The 19,109-nt window shown below is 42.3% G+C and overlaps 1 protein-coding gene across 3 annotated transcripts in view; it reads left to right on the top strand.

Annotated features, from left to right (window-relative positions):
• The first annotated feature begins 1,695 nt into the window (after positions 1 to 1,695).
• Positions 1,696 to 19,109, top strand: part of zgc:158464 (uncharacterized protein LOC791139 homolog) — a 97,644-nt gene continuing 80,230 nt past the window's right edge. For all 3 annotated transcript variants that reach the window (XM_062388570.1, XM_062388553.1, XM_062388561.1), the window contains exon 1: positions 1,696 to 2,438. In XM_062388570.1, the coding sequence (XP_062244554.1) occupies positions 2,007 to 2,438 (432 nt within the window). In that variant the 5' untranslated portion in view covers positions 1,696 to 2,006. The remainder of the gene's footprint in view (positions 2,439 to 19,109) is intronic.

The raw sequence follows: 19,109 nt of genomic DNA, 5'->3' as shown, positions 1-19,109 counted from the left end.
GGAAGATTCTGTTCCGATCTCCTGAGCATGGTCATGTCTATCCCGGGGGCCTGTCAGGGTTAAACTCTGATCTGTACTCTGTGTGTGTGTGTGTGTGTGTGTGTGTGTGTATGTGTGGTGTTATTAAAGAGAAATATTGCTTCATAAAAACCCACTGCTCTGCAGCCATGACTCCTGTTAATGCAGACTGCTGCTGGAATATGTCTCCGGGAAGGGAAGGAGGGGGAAATGGGATTTTTTTTTTCCACGGCTGTCCTCTGATTGCAAGTACAATTAGTATTTAGCATGTGAAGCCCTGACCCTCTGCATCGCATGGATTGGAAAACAACTTAAGTTGAGATGTTTTGCTTGTATTGTTGCTTTGAACAATTCACTGATTCTCTAACCTGCTTGTGGATTTGTGTAATGAACTGAGCTACAACAGTGTCCAGTGTTAATACAGGCTCCAGCGTCCCTCTCCACTGGTCATTTGCAATGCAATTTGAAATTAAAACAGTCTGCAGTGGCCATCTGGACATGAGGACATTGAGCAGAGGACGTTTTACCCTTGAGTCTTATTGGCTAGGAAGACAATGGCCTGAAGTTGTTTTAAGCACGTTAAGTAAGTTGTTTTAAGCACATGGTGTCGTTTGTAATGTAGGGATGAGAAGAGAAAGCTTTGTTTTCTTTTCTTTTTTAAGTCCTTAGTCTTTTAATCAATGCATATGCAGGTATATTAGATGCAACATAAATCAAACAGACTAGCCTAAATGGGTAATGATCCATGCATGAAGATTTTAATTACTCTGATCTATTACATTGGAGATAGGAACCAATAGTGGGTGATATAGAGAAACTCAACAGCTCCCAATATCAGCAAGCACTTTGTCGACTGGAAAAAAACTTCCTTTCAACCGCAGGATGCCTATAGAACCAGACTCAATGTGGACAGACAGCTGCCTTGACCGGTTGGGGTGAGTTGAGAGAAACAGGGCAGAGAGGAGAAATGGATGGAAAATCAGGAAGAGAAGAAAGAGAGAGAGAGACCAGGAACAGTAGTGTAATGTTGTGTGCTACACTGCTACTGTAGTGAGGTTGCATATTTCAGCCAAATGAAAACCTTCCTCCTCACCCTCCTCTTCCAAGTGTTTTGGCCACTTTGTGTTGCCCCTCCGGTAAGATACAGTTACTAGAGTAAATGACCCTAGAGCGAGGGGTTGATTGGTCTATTCTGGGCTACTGTCGCAAAATACAACATGGTGGACTCGTGGAAGTGGACCTGCTCCTGTCGACTCACTCTCAGGTTAGGAAAACACAAGGATTCCTGGCTTCATTTTATGATACACTGATGAAAACATCATCATAATACATCATAATAGATAATAAATCAACAATATTATTTAGTTTCTGCTGGCGGGACTACCTAAATCCTATACACTGGACCTTAAATATTTGTCCCACTGGTTGTTATGATGAAAATAGTTACAGTGATATTTATGACTGTAGTAATGTTAGCAGTTCAAATAATATGAAAAATATCAATAATACTGATAATGATTTTTTTTTCTTGCAAAGGTGACTGGTGTATTTTCAGCAGAGTTCCGCACAGCCGGTAGGGGGCAGTGAGTGTTCTCAGGTGGGGAGGGCAGGTTGTGTGCGGGGGCGTGTTCCTCTTGCACAAGCGCTCCCATGTTCGTGTAGCGTGGAGAGAACAGCCACAGTCAGTGCGGCGTGTGTGTGTCTCACTGAGCGTGTGTAAGTGTGTGTGTGTGTGTGTGTGTGAGTGAGTGACACAGTTGCTCGTGGTCTCCCTCTCTCTCTTTCTCTCTCCGGCTGCCGCACTTTTCCTCCCTCTCCTCTCCAGCCGCACGGACCGGGCGACACGCTCCCTACACTAACCCGGAGCCCTGGCCGCCGGTGACCCGGGGATCCTACTTCCCTCCCCCGGACAAACAGACTCGGGCCCCGCCGGCAGGAAAGGTGGAACTAAACTACATTCATTGACTTGTGAGCGATGCACTGGCAGCATGGCCAAGTGGTTCAAGGAGCACCTAGGATTCAAAACTACCAAAGCACCCCCTCCGGCGCCTCCGAAGCCGGACTACAGGCACTGTCACACCGGTGTGCCCGGTGCGCCTGGCTTCCAGCAAGCGAGCTCCAACGCCACCTTCCCGAGCCCCGCTCAGCCGGACATACTCGCTGCTTACAAACTTCAGAAGGAGCTGGACTTCGAGGACCCGTACACTCCCGGCGGAAACATTTCGTTCGGGCCGGGCTCGAACGCGGTGGGGTCGCCGGACACCAAGTACGTGTCGCCCAAGCACCGACTTATCAAGGTGGAAACAATCGAAAAGAGCAGCCCGGCTCCGGGCGGCGGTGTCACCGTCACACAGGCTGTCGCTGTCGGGAGCGTTAAATCTCCCACTTCACCTCCGGTGGAGCACGACAACAAGGAGAAGGTGAGTGAAGTTTGTCCCGTAACATCCATAATAATCAAAATAACTGTATACAGAACATTTCAAAAACAAAACATCAAAGACAGCAAGCTAAATAATAAAATACTAAAATACAAAATAAAAGGCAACATTATGATAAAACACAAAGACAGCAGATGAAATACAACCACATCGTTTAAAAGTAACATAAGAGAGTGTATATATACAACCAATTAAAAGCTATTTGTTCTAAGTACGTTTTGAGGAATGAATACTCATTAGTCAACTAGACTTTCTATGAGTCAAACATACAACTTGCCAGCTAACCTCCCCAGTGACTAAGTTTTCTGATAACCCTGAGTTTACTCTCCAATCCCACTAAACATTCCCTAACTGGGTTAGAAACATACAGGTCTCCATGTTTCTCTTAAGGGCTTCTGCCTCGATATCATTTTCTAAAAGGAGAAACATGATGTGTGTGTGAAGCGCTTGTAAAAGAAGGGAATCGTTACAACCGGCAGAACGTGTTGTCACAGCCCAGCAGCGGCTGCTGTCCACACCGGTTGCGACATCCACCTCTGTCAGGTCGAGTGATCAGTGCTGCGGGGAGAGAGAGGGAACAGTCCTGTTGTTGACACACATCTTGGTTGAGCACAGTATCTGAGCAGATCTACCTTTCAATGCAACAAAAAAACTGTGTTCCACTTTACTGGGTATGGCAGTTAAACAGTGCCCCACTGGGTGAAAAGTGAGAAGCAACAGCGTGATCCACACTTACCCACAGTGTCTGTAATTTAACTTTAATCTCATCTTATTTAACTAGACGGATCAATTTAGGAAATGTTCTCCTCTTGCAGTGATGCTTGCTGCCCTGAGGGGGAAATTACTTGTGATGAGTTTATAGATGTATGGCTCCAATTTGAGCCTCACTCTGCACGCTTCTCCGACTCTAACAGCTCAAATCTTGTGCCTTTTGCTTTTTTTACGTCTTATTTAACGCCCTAAATGGTGGGCCCCTGCATGGAGCCGATTGTACACCCATCAGCACAAAGTGAGTGTGGAGACACACAGGCAGAATGCATGCAGGTTGTGCCTCGGAGCACGCTGTCACGTCAGGCTGCTCAGGAATTCACACAGCAGGTTCATTTGGAGAAACCTGAGAAGCGTCGGTGTCAGCGGGGTTAAGGACATACTGTATGATGAGTGTGATCCTGCAGAGGAATGTGTCAGTGTCTGTCTGCATAGCTCATGCACGGAGGAGCAAGAAACCCACACTGTGCGCCACTGTTTCCTCCTCCGATCGCGCCTTCAATCGCGGCCGTGCTCCAAAATTTTTGCGGTCATCTTGATTTCACCTTCCTGTTACTTCCACCTCCTCCTCATCCTGTTTGCTTTCACACCTGACCTGGGTCCTGTGGCCAGCTCACAGTTGGTTTTAGCTCAACATTGTGATTCATATGCCACAGTGTCTGCAACCTGTCACAAACATGTTGTGTGAAGGAAGAGCTTTTTTTTCTTTCGCCCCACTTTTGATCACACAAAACAAAACTGTTACTGTATATATTTTTTCCCCACATGCCCTCAACCTGGAGATGAGGGAGCAGGGTAAAGCTCATGAAGCTGTCTGCTGAGTGGATGTTTGTTTTGCCTACTGTGAGCCTCTGCTTTCAGCCAGTTTTCCAAGTTAAGTATTTATATATAGCATTATCTTTTATCAGCAAACCAAACGGGAAACCAGAACTTACAAATGGCACCCAGCCACTGCAGCTGTTCAAGCTGATTAAACAGGTTATATAGTCGTCTCTTGTTAATTGATGCTTGTTTGGTTAGCCCTCAGTCAAGTGTACAGTGTCCTCTGCTCCTTCCTGTTCCTCCACGTGGCTTTAACAGAAAGGCAGATGATTATATTGAATGGTTTGAATCCCTTATATCCTGCACTCTGTGTTTGGTTACTGACGAGCAAGATCCTTATTGACAACCGGTGGGCTTCAGCCATATGTCCAACAGGTTAAAGGGCTTTTGTCAGGTGCTGACGGCTTACTTAAAGAAGGTGTGTTAGACAAGCGGAGGTGTTAGGCGAAAAATGGAAAATACTGGTGTTTTTTGTACCTGTTGTCCTGTCATTCCTATTCACACCACCCCCTGGTAGTGTCTATAAACCGGAGGTGTCTGACCTTTTTTCGACACCTTTAAGAAAAGTTGTTTCTATCTATTTTGTATAAATAAAGAGCTTTAACAGACGTTGACAGTTCTGCATGATCCGGAAAAATTAATTATAGTTACCACAGTAGCTAGACTTGACCTTGTAAGACTGTTCTGTTTCTTCTCCATCGAGCTGCTGAGTTAAGTCCTTTAATTTACTGTCACTTCAATCTCTAAGGAGTAAAGGGAAGTTTAGAGTGTTACATTTATTTAGTCAAGGGGTTATGTATGCACACGATTATATCTTCTTATTTATATATTTTTTCAAATGGTGGATGAATAAAGCTTTGCAGGGAGTCACCATGCTCTTCGGTAACCTCACTGTTGCTTCAGTGTTTTAAGTCTTTATGTTGAAACTTTTGTGAGGATTACAGTTCCACCCCAAGCTGAGGATTCTCTTTTCTGACTGGGGCATGATAAGTCTTTGTAAATCCTTGTTAGAGGGACTCCAGGTGAAGATTTATTTTGCCGTATCCTCATGTAGGATTGTCCAATTATATAGACACTTGTTTCAACAGTCTCTGTAGGAGGACGCTCTGTTTGTAGGCTTTTTCTGAATACACTCTCCCCCTCAGGCTGGTGTTGAAAGGTATAGTGTCTGAGGACAGTATATGTTCTTATTTAGGGATGCTTCATGTTGGAACTAGTTATGCACAGTATATAGATATCAGAAGTATCGCAACACCCTGCTGTCAAAAAAACGGTACAATACCCCATGTTTTTACTTTGTTGCCGTTTTAATAAGAGCTGTGTTTCCTATGACTTACATGTGTGTGTTTGTGTGTTCAGCACTCTGCGTCCACTCTCTGCAGCCATAGTGGGCCCGCCTACCATTTTTAGCTTACATGGTGACAACAAGACAAGAGGCATGGCTGCTAATACAAGTGCTCCTGTTGACCATGCATGGCCTGTCAACAAAGCAAAAGTCAAGTATGTAATATGTCATCATTTGCTTACATAGTCGACAGTCAGAGCGCGGCCATGGACACCACTGAGCAGGTCTGTGAAGGATGTTTGAAAGCTCAGACCAACGCATCCAGACAAAATCTGTCAAGAGACGTTACATCTAGAGTTTGATGAGTGTTTAATTTGGCTTTATCTCTTTTATTCTCTTACCAATGTGGCAAACATCTCACACTGCAAACACAACATTCAAACCCTAAGCTTCTTATCAGTCATAAAGCCAATCAATGTTAGTGTTGGCACTTATTTTTTCACTATTTATTTCTGTTTGAAGAAAATGCTCTCAGCAGAGACCAGACCTCAAGGAGATGTATAACGTCTTATTGAAGGTTCTATTTATATCAGGTTTGAAGTATACAATGAAGTCACACAAAGTCATAAAGTATAGGCAACGTCAAATTACTGCACACCATGTAGAAGCTGTAATATCACTTTGACCTTGATCGAATTATTTGCAACAATCCAATTATTTAAGTTGAATTTAGGCTAATTGGTTAAAGGATTCTTTCTTGGCCCATGTTCAAACCTTCCAAGTTTCGTGGAAATCCATTCTGTAGGTTTTGCATTATCGTGATTGCCATCGAACAAACAGACAGCAAACAAACAGACAGGGGTTAAAATATAGTCTCCTCGGCTGAGGCAATAAACAATAAAAAATGTAATTGCATACAAGTAACAGTTTAATTAAAATGATTTTTTTTTAAATAAATGGCATTAACTGCAAGTCTGGCACTTTATTATGATGGACCTCAATCTCAGGATTATCAGCCTGCACACGATTGTAACGCACCAAAGTAGACTGAACAAAATGACTCAATACATCTTCTTAGGGAAGGTCTGTGCTCAAATGCAGTTAGGATTTTTCAATTTATTCAGATTAGATTAAAAAATGACAGTGTTCGTCTCTTCAGTGTTCTGTCATCTATTATTACATCCATTTTGCTGACGCTTCAAGGTTTTGGTGTCTCTCTATCATCATATTTAGGCAGGCATAATTTAAAATCTACAGTATTTGCCAACTCTGACTAGAACTGATAGTTATGATGTTATGTTTCCTGGGCGTTGATTTATAATTAAAAGTTTATGTAATCACGGATGTGTAACCATTGTCAGTCATGAACTCCAGAAATGGGTCAGCACACGTTGGTGGTTTTCCCTCTCACATATGAAAACCACAGCAGGACGATGTCCGGGTCAGATGTGTTCACAACATCAGGAATATGTTTGGAGCATTCTAGTGAGGGGCGGTACCTGGGTAGATCATGCAGGACATAGGACATGACTTGTATTTTTTCACTATGAAAATCATGTCTTTTTGATTCCAGAACTAACACTGGCCGCTATTATTATGACTAAGGCAGCAATTTTAAATCCTTTGATTTTTGCTATTTCTTTTTTTATTTAGTTTGTTAGTAACGTCATCCCCCTTACTCGTGGTGAATTTCTGCTGAATTCTCACATGACATTTTAATAGTGGACCGGCAGGTTTAGGAAAATGTCCGAAGCAACTGACTCGGAAAGTTGCTATCTCACAATCCTCTCCAATTTCAGAAAAAGTGTCAGGAGTTCAGTCTGAAAGCAGTGAGAGTTTAGCTCTCCAGTGTTTTCTACATGTTGTACGCTCACGGACTAAATACTGCCTGCTGGAGAATGAGAGAGTCAAGTGTCTCAACAGCAGTGCTTGGTTACATCGATGTTTTAATTACTTGACTCATGAATGCTAATTATATCAGTGCTCAGCTAATGCCTGAAATGCCAATAGCAGCATCAAGTGAATTTCACCAAGTCTATTTCAATTCCCCAGGCTCCCACAGGTAATACAACAAAGATAAAGAAGTTTATTTATACAACGATATCATCTTGATGTGTTCTGCAAATTCTAATGTTTTGCCTACTTTTTTTTAAATGTCCTCTCGCTGCTCCATTACATTTTTGTTTTGTGACTCATTGCTTGAGAGGTGTAATTTAATTAGAGGATTTTACTCTCTGTTTGGAGTTGCCGTCTTCATAGGGAGCTTTATTTCTATGCACATTGTTACTTGTAGTTTTCAGGTTTGAAGTGATTGTGATGTGTTTTGTTTTTAATGATGCTGAGACCTTCATGGTAGAGTAAGCCGAGCGAGGTGATCAATTATCATCCTGCCAGGGAGCTAATTAAAGGCTTCATCTCCCAGCTCATCGCTCTACTCAGCACTAACCTACCTTCTCTCAAGGACACCCGAAAGTGACGGCGGACTCCACTTGGAAATGCGTAAACAAAAGCAGCAGTGCGGATCTGACAGGCTGCGGCATCCTTGTGAAGTGCAGCCCGTCATCATCAGTATCTGTGTGTGCACCTGGGGGAGGCTGCTGTTGCAATCTTAACTTTGACTCCCTTTAGGGCTCAGAGTCCTTTTGACTCACTGATCCTGGGAGCCAGCTTGCATATCTATGTATAGAAGCACGCAGTTGCATCAGACAGTTGCTGTGTAGCCAACGAGAGGCATCTGGATTGACAGATTTCCTCTGTGCATATTTTCCTACATCCCTCCCATGCACCTTTTATTGTCAAACCTTGATTGTGCTGAAAGTGGGAAACCATTGTTGTCTCTGCTGAGAAGGTTGTGTTTTGGATAGTGTATGTGTTTTTGTTTATTTGGCATTTCAGAGAAATTTTGCCAGAAAGTTAGGTCTTTAGGTCAAAGAAGAAGTCCTGTACTGTTTTTCGCTCATGACTCATCACCTGATTCCTAGAAGCAAAATCCCATTTTCCTGCATTCCTCGTCTCAAGAAAAATATCAAAATATAGCCTGCCCTTTTCTGCTTGAATAGATTTTCTGTCATTTAGATTTTTATCACCATCCTACATGAAAGAACTGGATATATTTGCCCTCCTGAGTCTGTCTGGAATATGCTGTGCACTGGTGCATTTGACCTTGAAGTTAAGTTATTAAGATTTTCTCTTTTGAAAAGAAATCATTTTTTAAATCTTGATATTCTTTGTTGCCCTGTTGAATATGTTGAAAGTGCCTTTTGTCCGGGGTAACATCCAATGTGGCTGGTCAATAAAATATAGATAAAAAACTGTCTTTCCAATTTCAAATAAGATGAATGATGCATTTTCCAATACTTGATAGAAGCTCCACAGTTTGCTTGGTGCCGTAAAAGTATCAAAGTTCAGTACCAAGACCTACAGTCAAAGGCACATATAAATATATTAAGATATATTATTAATTATCAGGTTGAACTTGAGATAGTGAACTCTTGTATTTGACGTACCCTCTTCTCAGTAGACACCTTTTTAAGCTACAGTCTTCCAGCATGGTCAGATGAGACTCGTTGGATTGGCCGTCAGATTGCAGAGCACGGCTGAACTCGCCTCAGCTTCATCTCCGCCACAACACAGAATATCTGCGCTTGGCCTTTCACCCCGACAATCCTGACGTGGGCGCAGTCTTATGAATGCATCCCAGCGGCCCTTTCATCTTTGCCAGCAACAGAAGAAATGTCAAGCAATAACGTCAATATCACCAGGGTCTGCAAGATTGGTTTTTCTTTGGGGAGCCAGAAAATGAATGAAAACATCAAAAGCCATCATGTTTTGTTATATCACCCATTTTAAGTGCAGCTCCTCTTCCCTCTCTGTATCAGGCAGAGGCTGGTGAGGTTGATAGCGGGCCCGTGTGGATTAAGCTGTCAGATTGGTGCAGGATGTGTCCTTTGTTGCCGTACACTTCCACAAACCTGTTAGTTTGAGCTCTTAGGCTGAGTTAAAGTCATTGTGTTGAACATTATGTTATATTTTCTTTCTGAAATGAAAGATAATTTTGAAAACCTCTGAATTTGAATAATCCCTGCTGAATAATTACACAATGGGAATAATACATAGCTGTACTGTTTGAAGTTAATTTCTCTCCACTGTGACAATGTCATGCCCAGGTTGACATAATGTGTAAAAGCTGCATTGTGCGTGTCTTGCATTGTGCAGCTGTTGTTTTTCTTAATCCTGCTCCGCAATGACAAATTTCTCACCATCAGCGGTTGGCAGATTTTGACTCACATCTTAAGCAAGCACATAATTGTTTCAATAATTGTGATGAATTGTGTAAGTCACTAAGGCAGTGTGTTGCTGCAGCTGCTCTCACACACAACAGTAAAGTCTAGACGGTGATATCGTGGCCAAAAAGCAGCAAAATGTGTGCGTTCAGTTTGACCCACTGTTCACTGAGGTGTCAAAGAATGTTGTGCATTTCCTGAGCTATTTTAAACACCCAAAGCATTTTTCTCAAAGTCATTCGAAGATATTCAGCTAAGAAAACAATAAATTGTTTCTTTTCATGTCAGACCTTTTTTATAATCACTGTTTGTCTCACTGTCATTGAGAAAAAGGAGGGCGGCAGTGCATTCCTGTTACCTGAACAGGAATCCTGGAAGGGCATTTTGAAAGGGAGGAAGGAGCTCTGTGGTGCACAGCCTTCTAGTGTGTGCACGTTCAGGCCCCGCCTCTCCATGAAACAGGATGAAGTCATCCGGTGGATATGCTGGACTGGAAGCCATAATGTAATGCTTATTCAATTGAGCACCGAGAGGTTTGGCTTTTCATCAAGATATCATTCTGGTGAAAGTACAAATCGTGTTACATTTACAACACAGCCCTGCAGTACAGCCTCACTGAGTGGAATCACTAGTCATCATGGTTTGGTTTTTAAATACAACCATCCCACCACATGTGCCTGAAAGTTACTGGTCTTCGAAACAATGGCCTTTGGCCATTGTTTGCTTATTTTCCTCCTCTCCTCCATCTGGGAGCCTCTCTCCAGTTTAAACGGTCCCGATGGAGTCTGTTGTGTTCAGTGCTTGCTTTTTCTAGCCATGCACCGGAACATCAGTCACATGATTCCACCAGGTTACAATTAGCCTGCAGACGAGTGCTGCAGCTCTCCCCACTGGGGAGTTGTAGACACATGGTTCTGTTTTGTTAAATTACTGTGTATTTGTGTGTGTGTGTTGCTGAGTCTAGAATTAGGATGGGGTGAGGGGGTCCAGGTGGGCATCGTAGATGGTCACACACAGATTGAAAAATAAACAAATTCAGTTCGTAACGCTTGTAAGATGGTATCTGAGGCACAAAGCTCAGTTTTTCCAAGTTACAGATATGCATGGCGTCCACACTGCTCCATGTTTTAGAGCCGCTACAACTTATTAGCCTCAGCTACCAGTGTAGAACACAACATGGATGACAAATGCTGACCTGCTGTCTTTGCTAACAGTTGTTGTGCAGTTAAATTCTGCATTTTACAATGATACAACTGTTAACATATGTAGGAGATGAGCTGTTACGAGTAGTTACGTGAGTGGTCACCTGAGTTTTCAGGTGTGTTAGTATGGACAGGGATTATAACTGATACAGAGCCAAAAGACTTAATATATAGAATGTAGAGATGTTTTTAAATCTACCAACTTAGAAATCTTCAAACTATTTCCTGTAAAACACTATAACCAAATACTTAATTTTGCATTGAAGTATAGTAGAGGTCATTGAGAGCAGCCAGACTTCCACCACACTAATAGAGCTGTGATCCGAGTGCCCACCTGGAAGATGAACATTCCTACAGTGGGATTCCAGACTCTCATTCCATGCATTTTTCTGAATGAGAAATAGTTCCACTAAATAACTATGAACCTGTTGTAATGTTGCTTGGAACTGTTAACTCTTTTGTAACTGCAGTTAAAAATTGGTTGTTATTGTTATGGGTGCCTAGAGAGAGAAGTAAGAGAAGAAGCCAGTGTCTGCAGTCGGAAAATAAGGAATGGCTTGGTTGCTCCAGGATTAAGGAAGTGCTCCCTTCCTGACAGGAAGTGTTTACAACTTGGTGACATTCCCTTTTTAACTTGACAAGTCTGTGCTTGCCCTGCTGTGTGGGCCGGGTGTCCAGGCTGCTGCCTACTAAAGTACAACCAGGGTTAACGTTCTCAGCTGTTTGGATTAGGCAATCTAGATGTCAGAAATAGGGACAAATGGTGACGGCACATGGCGGCTGAGGGCTCTTTTGTGGCAGCAGACCGGTGATTGTCCGTCATCCCGCTGATTATAGCTTCTCTCACATGTTGTTGTTCTGCTCAGAGAGGTGGGAAGCCACCTGGCAGTGACAGTGCGTCGGTACTCCACCCTGCACGTTCGCCCTATTGTCATTTCAGGCGATACGCAGGGACCACAGTGTGTCGTCACCACGCAGAGGCTGTCTGAGGCCACAGAGCTTCCAGCCTCAATGAGGACATGCTCACATCAAAAATCTCTTGCTTTGTTTACAGCCAAACTGCGGCTTGTTTTTTCTCCGTGCCCCGAAATCAAAGCATTCATCCCAGTGGATCTCATCGTGTTGTTTCTTGAAGCCCTACTTTCCTAATTATGTCAGTTTTTATCTTATAGAAGCCATAATAAACAAAAGTAGGTTTGCCTGGGCATTGTAGGAGAAACATGGGGAGTGAAGTTCATGCATGTGAGGGTTTGGTAGACATTCAACTTATTGATACGATTGTCAAATAAAAAATGTAATCCTTTTTCCCAACTGTTGAGCCCATTCTCACAGGCACGGATTATAGTATTTCATTATATCCCAACATTCCACTGTATAGCACCTGAATTGTTCTCAAGTCTCGTGCTGCACCACTAACTGTATGTAGCAGAAAACTGCCAATAACTCTGTCACACAGGGACGGGGGCAGGGGAAGGAAATTGGATTTCGTCAAGCGTGTCGCCAAGTACTTAATCTTGAATATCTGTCACACATTAAGAGCACCTTGGTAGGGTGCAACCCACAGGCCCCACTCTCTTCTCCGCTGGAGGTCTTAAGTGGCTGTTTGGAGTGTGTTTCAATGAAGGAGGTCCTCCGGGACAAGTCAGGGTGCTTTTTTCGTGCTTCACTGCCTTGGGTGCTCGAGAATGATGCCTTCATTCATCAGGAGAGGAGGGAAGCCGGAAAAGGAATTTATTGAAACGTGAGGTTACACACTTAAAGGCTTAAAGCAGCAAGGGAATTACCCAGTAGATGATTTATTTAAGTATAAAAAGGAATAGCTGAGTAGCATGTATAGTTTTTTCCCAAGCAGTTTCTTTGAGGTACCTCAGTGACACTAAAATGTACCTATAGCCTCAAACTGAGAGGTGATATCAGGGCATGACTTTATCCCATAAAGTTAAAAACAACATTAGAACTCAAGATCTTACGAAGCGATTACAATAATTATACATCAAATAATGTACAAGCAGACATTTAAATACAAAAATATACTAACTGAGTGATTATGAAATAACTTAACAGTATAAAAAAACAGTAATTTACAAATTAATAGTGTTATTATAATGGTATATAATGGTATTTTACACAATAATACTTTTTTAAACAGATTCTAGATCACAGGAACTATGTGATGTGAATCTGTGCAGAAGAATATTGATAGAATATTGATTCAGAATATAGATTGATAATATATAATATCGGTATGAGAGAAGCAACCGATCTGACTTTGATGAGTCCAGATGTCTCTGGACAGGATGATGCTCAGCTTCTTGTAGCAAAAGAGAAATCACATCGAAAACGTGATGTCAACCACATATATCCGACAGCTGCCTGTGGTCTCTTGAGTTAACACGATGCTGTCACGAGTCTATGACGGACGATTTAATCGATTCTACCACCAGCTGCAGTTTCAGCAGGTGTTTGTTTGCACTGATATAAAGACTTAATGTAGGAGACAGATTTGATGTTGAATGAAGGTTTATAAGGAGAAACTGTCGTCATAAAAAATGACAGGATTATACAATTCATATTTCTTGCTGGTCTGCAAGTATTTAAGAAGTTTATTGTGATAGAGTTGTAGCACAGGAATATCATTATTTTGCAGATTGCCTTATATGAACGAGCACTGATAAAGATCACTAGAGATCGGATATCAGCATTGATTGCGACTCTTTTCCCATGTGTGATGGTGTGCAAATCATACACGTCTTATATAGGTGTGTTTTACTTCCATTTCCTTCATGTGCTGCAGATCTTTATCTCACTGAAATGTGGTGCAGAGTGTCAGTGTTGCTGCATCTGGAAGCGGTTCCATGCAAACCATCATCAACAACAGGCTGAATGACTTTTCACCAAAAGAGGCGGCTTCGGCACGGCTGTCGTGCGAAAGTTGCCCCACACGGGCAAAGAGCGCTGAGATCTAAAGAACCAACATTTAATGTGGTCTGTATCTCAAAGTGTGGGGGTGTGTAGTAAATACGTCGACACGCAGAAGTGAAGCTGCTCTTTAAACAGCCCAGATGTCTCGAAGGGACAACACATGTGAAACTGATGGCAGAGCACAGTGACGTTCAAATGGGGATGATTCCCCAAAGGATTATTGAGATAACTCACGATATTGACAATATCTCAATCATCGGGAAGTTTAAGAAATAATAATAATAATTTAGTGATGAATTATGCTCAGAATACAACATAATTCTGGATTGTGAAGATAGATAATGATTTCATTGATGGTTAAAGAGCCCAATAATCAATGATCATTAATATTGCATTATTCTTTCCCTTTGTGTTTTATATTATTATCATCATTTGTAGAAGCAGGATTGAAATAAAGTTAAAATTCAAAAATATAGTTGAATTCAATTTGGTCCATGTCTGCATCTACCACATTCACCGACTGTTATTACAAGATGGACGTGCATGCGGGCACACACAACCACAAGTTTAGAGCGTATGCATCTCTTAATTGATATTAGTTTATGTAGTGTGTGAAGAGGTCTGGGCTTGTTTTTATCATGTTTATTTATTTTTCATTCACATGGATGAATACAGCGCGCTCACCGACACTGAACTGCCCCTCTTGAATAATTGTCCAATTAGATAAAGCAAAGCAAATGAATATACCTTTGAACAAATAAAAATAAAAGAAAGTGAAGCGTTCTTCACGCGGGCATAGAGCGCAGCGGCTTGTGACTGATGGTGAAAAAGCGTCTCCACAGCAAATATAATAATTTGATCAGCTTCCCCTGCAGACTCCCTAAGTGGGCCTTTAGAGGGGGCACATCCCTCCTCCGAGCTCATGGAGAGGCAGAACGCTCACGCAGCAATCGTGTTTTCTGTGGAAACATTTCAATAAAGTTTCATTAACGTCAAGTCTGTAGGGTTGGAAATTTACTCCTGCGCTGTCTCTCCTTTACAGGCAAAACCAGTTTTCCATCTGCCTAATCTGTTTCTGGAGGTATAGAAGCCAGTAAGGCTCCGTCTGCACATGGGGGCTTCAATGAATTGTAACTAGATTTGCACGTTCGCTTCTTAGAAACACGAACGCATCTTATTGATAGTAAGTGCATTATGTCAACAGAGAGGCCGTGATCATCTCTGCTCTGATAGATTGCCTGGAGGGATCGAGTCTTGCCAGGGTGTCTTTCTGGAAAATTCCAGCCGAGTTAACTTCAGATGACTGCGCCGCACACAAGGCATTCATCCTGTGTTTAAAGACGGAGATTCGGTGGAGGAGCTATCAGCAGAGACACCTCTTGGAGCCGCAGCTTGCTGAGCTTTGCTTTCACAGGAGCATTTGAAAATGTTTCCATCCAGGAGGACTAAACTGTCATACTTTATGCATGACAGCTCTCATTTATAGAAAGATAAAAAACAGTATCCCCACATCTTTTTGGCTCCTCTCCCCTCCCTTTCTCTCCTGACAACAGCGGCGTGTTTACTTTTTTTGTAACACTGAGGAACAAAAGCGCAGCAGCAGCAAAAAAAGTCTTTTGAAATGCCTTGATGCAATTGAGCCGCTAAGCACTGAGTTGCATTAGGTTATCAGTGGTTGAAATCCCTTGTGGCGTGAGACATAAATCACACACGCCAGTCCTGCTTTTCTCCCTCCTCCGTCATTCTACAGCCTGCTGACTTCTCTGCCAGTCTCGGAGGGGCTTTAACCTTGACTAGCCCCTGACGCATTCGATCCTTCCCGAACCAGCCGTGACATTAATATCATGTTCCTGTCTGCACTCATTCGGCAGGGGAGAGACTAGTTTGGTATTTTCATCTATGAATATGTCTGACAGTGTTTATCTGGTTGTCAAACGGTGAAATAATCAGCCTGCGGTTACACTGCACTGGCTTGTGATTGTTTATGCATCTAGAATGCAAACACTGGACATGTGGCTAAAGTGCAGATGGAGAGAAATGTAGCAGCCTATTTTCTAATTACTATAATCAAAATCTCTGTCCACATCAAATTTCTACCAATGCATTTTCTTAGAGTTTCATTATTTTGGTTTTGATTATCTGATTAGCTGTCCAGACACATTCTCCCTCCATTAGGAATGCAGAACGAGAACTGAAGCCTGCATTTTCTCATTTCTAATGGAAGCCCTATCGAATTGTAATCCTAGAAGATCTAGCCCCGTCAAACAATGAGCCAAAGTGGCAGGTGCCTGCTATAGTCTCCCTGCTTTCCTAATGTTCTCCCTCTGTTCCCACTGATTTGAAATCTGCTTTGTCGCCTGAGAGCCGCATTGCATTTCAAGAACTCTGATGCAAGCTGCCAGAGCTCTGGCAGGTGTAAGACATGGCCAACCTGGGATCTGAGCTATGGAATGAGAGTAATTGAGTGAGTTCTCTCTCTGTGCTGCAGACCAGTAAAGGACCCAGCTACCACCGCAGGGACAAGGCCCCTAAGCCTGTGATGTGGCTTTGTGAGATTCATATAGGTTTACTTCACAGCTTAGCACAGACCCTGATTTATTGAGGCACGCAGCACAGCAGTCTTATGCTAAGGGGGGTGGAATTTTACTTTCCCGACAAGTGTGGCTTGGCTGCAGTCCTGACACACCCTGGCATGCCACAAGGCAGATGGTGTGTCCCCAGGCGTCGCCACTGCTCCCTAGCACCCCACTCCTCACAAACCCCCCGTGCTTCTCCTGCTGTCGAGTAGTCATAAGTGCAGTGGGACTGGAGGGACACATTGTACCAATTTGGAAATATCCACCCCATCCACCACCAAAACATGAACTATAGGCTGCAGGGGCTGAGTGATGGCACCATACAGAGGCGGTCGGTTAATCTAAGACTACATCAATAATACTAGTTTTTCATTTGAAAATGTTGTTTTCAAATGAGTGTTTTGGCTCAGCATCAGTTCTGATCCCTTTCTTATTCTAACACACTTGAACAACCTTAACATGTCATACCATGTGTACTCATTTACACTGAGCCAGTGTAATTAGAAATAATTTGGTTGCTATTTGCAGAATGATAGCAGATTGCTGGGAAATAAACTTTCTATGCATGTTTCATTGTAAAAAGCAGAATTTAACTTCACAACAGCTGTTAGCAAAGACTACAGGGTCAGCAACGCTTGTAATTGTCCATGTTATGTTCTACACTGGTAGCTCAGGCCAATGCCTGTTGTTTTGTCTTCTTAAAGGGGGTCATGTGGTACGAGCCTGAGGAATCACAGAGTCTCAGTCTAGGACTCAATTAGCAAGCAGTTGTGAGTGTCTACATCATGTTTGTCAAACATCTCTGTTTCTGCCAGTTCAGACTAAAAGGCAGCCCCGGAGGTTTCTTCTAACTACAGTGGAGGCTGCAGTTTCTCTGATCTTCTCTGTTTTAGCGGAGTAGAGTAGATACATTTTCAAACGAAAACCCAGTGGTATGGATGTAGCTGAAATAGTAAATGATTCAACTTCCTTTAAGCCTAAGAAGCATATTAATGGCATTGTTTTTGCTAATGGGTGGCATCAGAATACTGTTTCACACATTACTTGTTTGTAAATGTATGAATGTGACACTGGACAGAGTTGGTGATGACCATTAGGCTCTGAACCCAATTTATTTCTGTCCTTCCTGGAGACCTTATTTAGTCACACATTTCCTCAGAATTCAAAATGAAAGTGAAATAGAAAGGAGAAACTTCAATCTTCCACAACCAACTTCTTTTTGTTTCATTTTAACTCAATGATACTCTAGAAGCTGGTTGTCACTCATTCATCAGGTTCTGATTGAGAGGGGGTAAATGTTGCCTGGCGCTCCTTACTGGTAAGACAAACATGAGTCAGGTGCTGTGAAAGAGCTTTACTGCTCAGCTTAGAGTTAAATATTTATAGCAATGTTTTTATATACGGTAGGTCGATTTTCATAGTAATTTTTAACTGAATATTTTAGATGCATTATTAAAAGGGATATTAAGAAGCTTGAATGTGGAAAGTATATTAAGAAGGGAATTACAGCCAAGACATTTTTGACTGATTCCTGTTTGCGTTCAGAGAACTAGAATTAGACTTTACTTGAACCCAATTTAGATTTTCTTTATGAAAGTATAAAGGGTATTGAGGCCCTCATATTGGAGTAACCCATTTCCAAGTGAAGTGTTTAGCCTTCTTTTCCCTTGAGGGCGGATGAAAGTGTTGTGTTTGAACTTTCCATGATTGCATTATTCCAAGACATCATTCTATCTAATGCTATCGTGAGTTTTTATCACACACCCTGTCCTATATTTATTGTGCGTTATGTCAACAGGAAAGCAAACGATGAGGTCATGAGTTTTGAATGGCTCCACGCTTACAGTAACTTCCTTAAACATGCTCAAACATCCTCTGGTGTATGAAATGCTAAGGTGGGAGAAGTTTAAGGTGTGAGCTCGGCTTAAACGTCACTATGGACAAAGATATGAGCTGTGTTCTGCCTGCAACAACTTTCCCGAGGAAACAGGATTTTTTCAGTTCCAGGGAAATCTTTTTACCAAATACAAAATTTCTATTTTGGGGCGAGATCTTAACTATAGTACAAAAACTTTGGGATTGGGTTTTCATCAGTGAAGATGGCTGATTGGTCAAATGTGAATTTGTATCAGTTTGCCAATCTCTGAAATGCTTGTAAAATCAGTTTCTCTCATTAAGGCTAGCACTTTGATATTTTGCTGCTTTGTCACTATTGCTCATCTAATTTACAAATCAATTTACTTACATAGCATCGCCATTTTCTTCTGCCGCCCACCATGTTAGACGGGAGTGGAACAGCTTGTTGTATCCATCAGTTGTTCTAACGTCAGCCAGCTAATTTGCCTTATCTCCCATTGTCTTTCGACAGCTTTATAAACACAGGGGAACAGCTGTCCGTAGGAACCTTTAAGTTCCTTGAAAAATGTTCCTGCGATTTAAAAGTTGTAGAGACCATTGGTTGAAACGCAGCTATGAACTATTTTTGTCAACTGAAGCTGTGGAAGAGAATGTAAGGCTCCGCAGCTAACAGCTAACAAATGTCATATCACATGGGTGTTCTTTGGTCTCAAACTTGAAGCCACTCTGCTGCAGTATGTGGTCCTCCCTCACTGGCCTTCCTCCCTCCCATTTAGGTGATTCATATGTTTTATTTAGTGAGGTTACTTATTTTTAGGTCCGGACTGTGTTTACAGTGATGGACCTGAGGTGGGTTTGGCACATAACGCTATGATTACAGATGGCTGCGTTTCCATGCAACAAGGTGTGAGATGGTAATGCTACTGTGGCTCTGATGC

Source organism: Platichthys flesus, chromosome 1 (assembly GCF_949316205.1).
Source record: "Platichthys flesus chromosome 1, fPlaFle2.1, whole genome shotgun sequence".
NCBI classification, from domain to species: domain Eukaryota; kingdom Metazoa; phylum Chordata; class Actinopteri; order Pleuronectiformes; family Pleuronectidae; genus Platichthys; species Platichthys flesus.
This window is presented reverse-complemented; position numbering and strand designations above follow the sequence as displayed.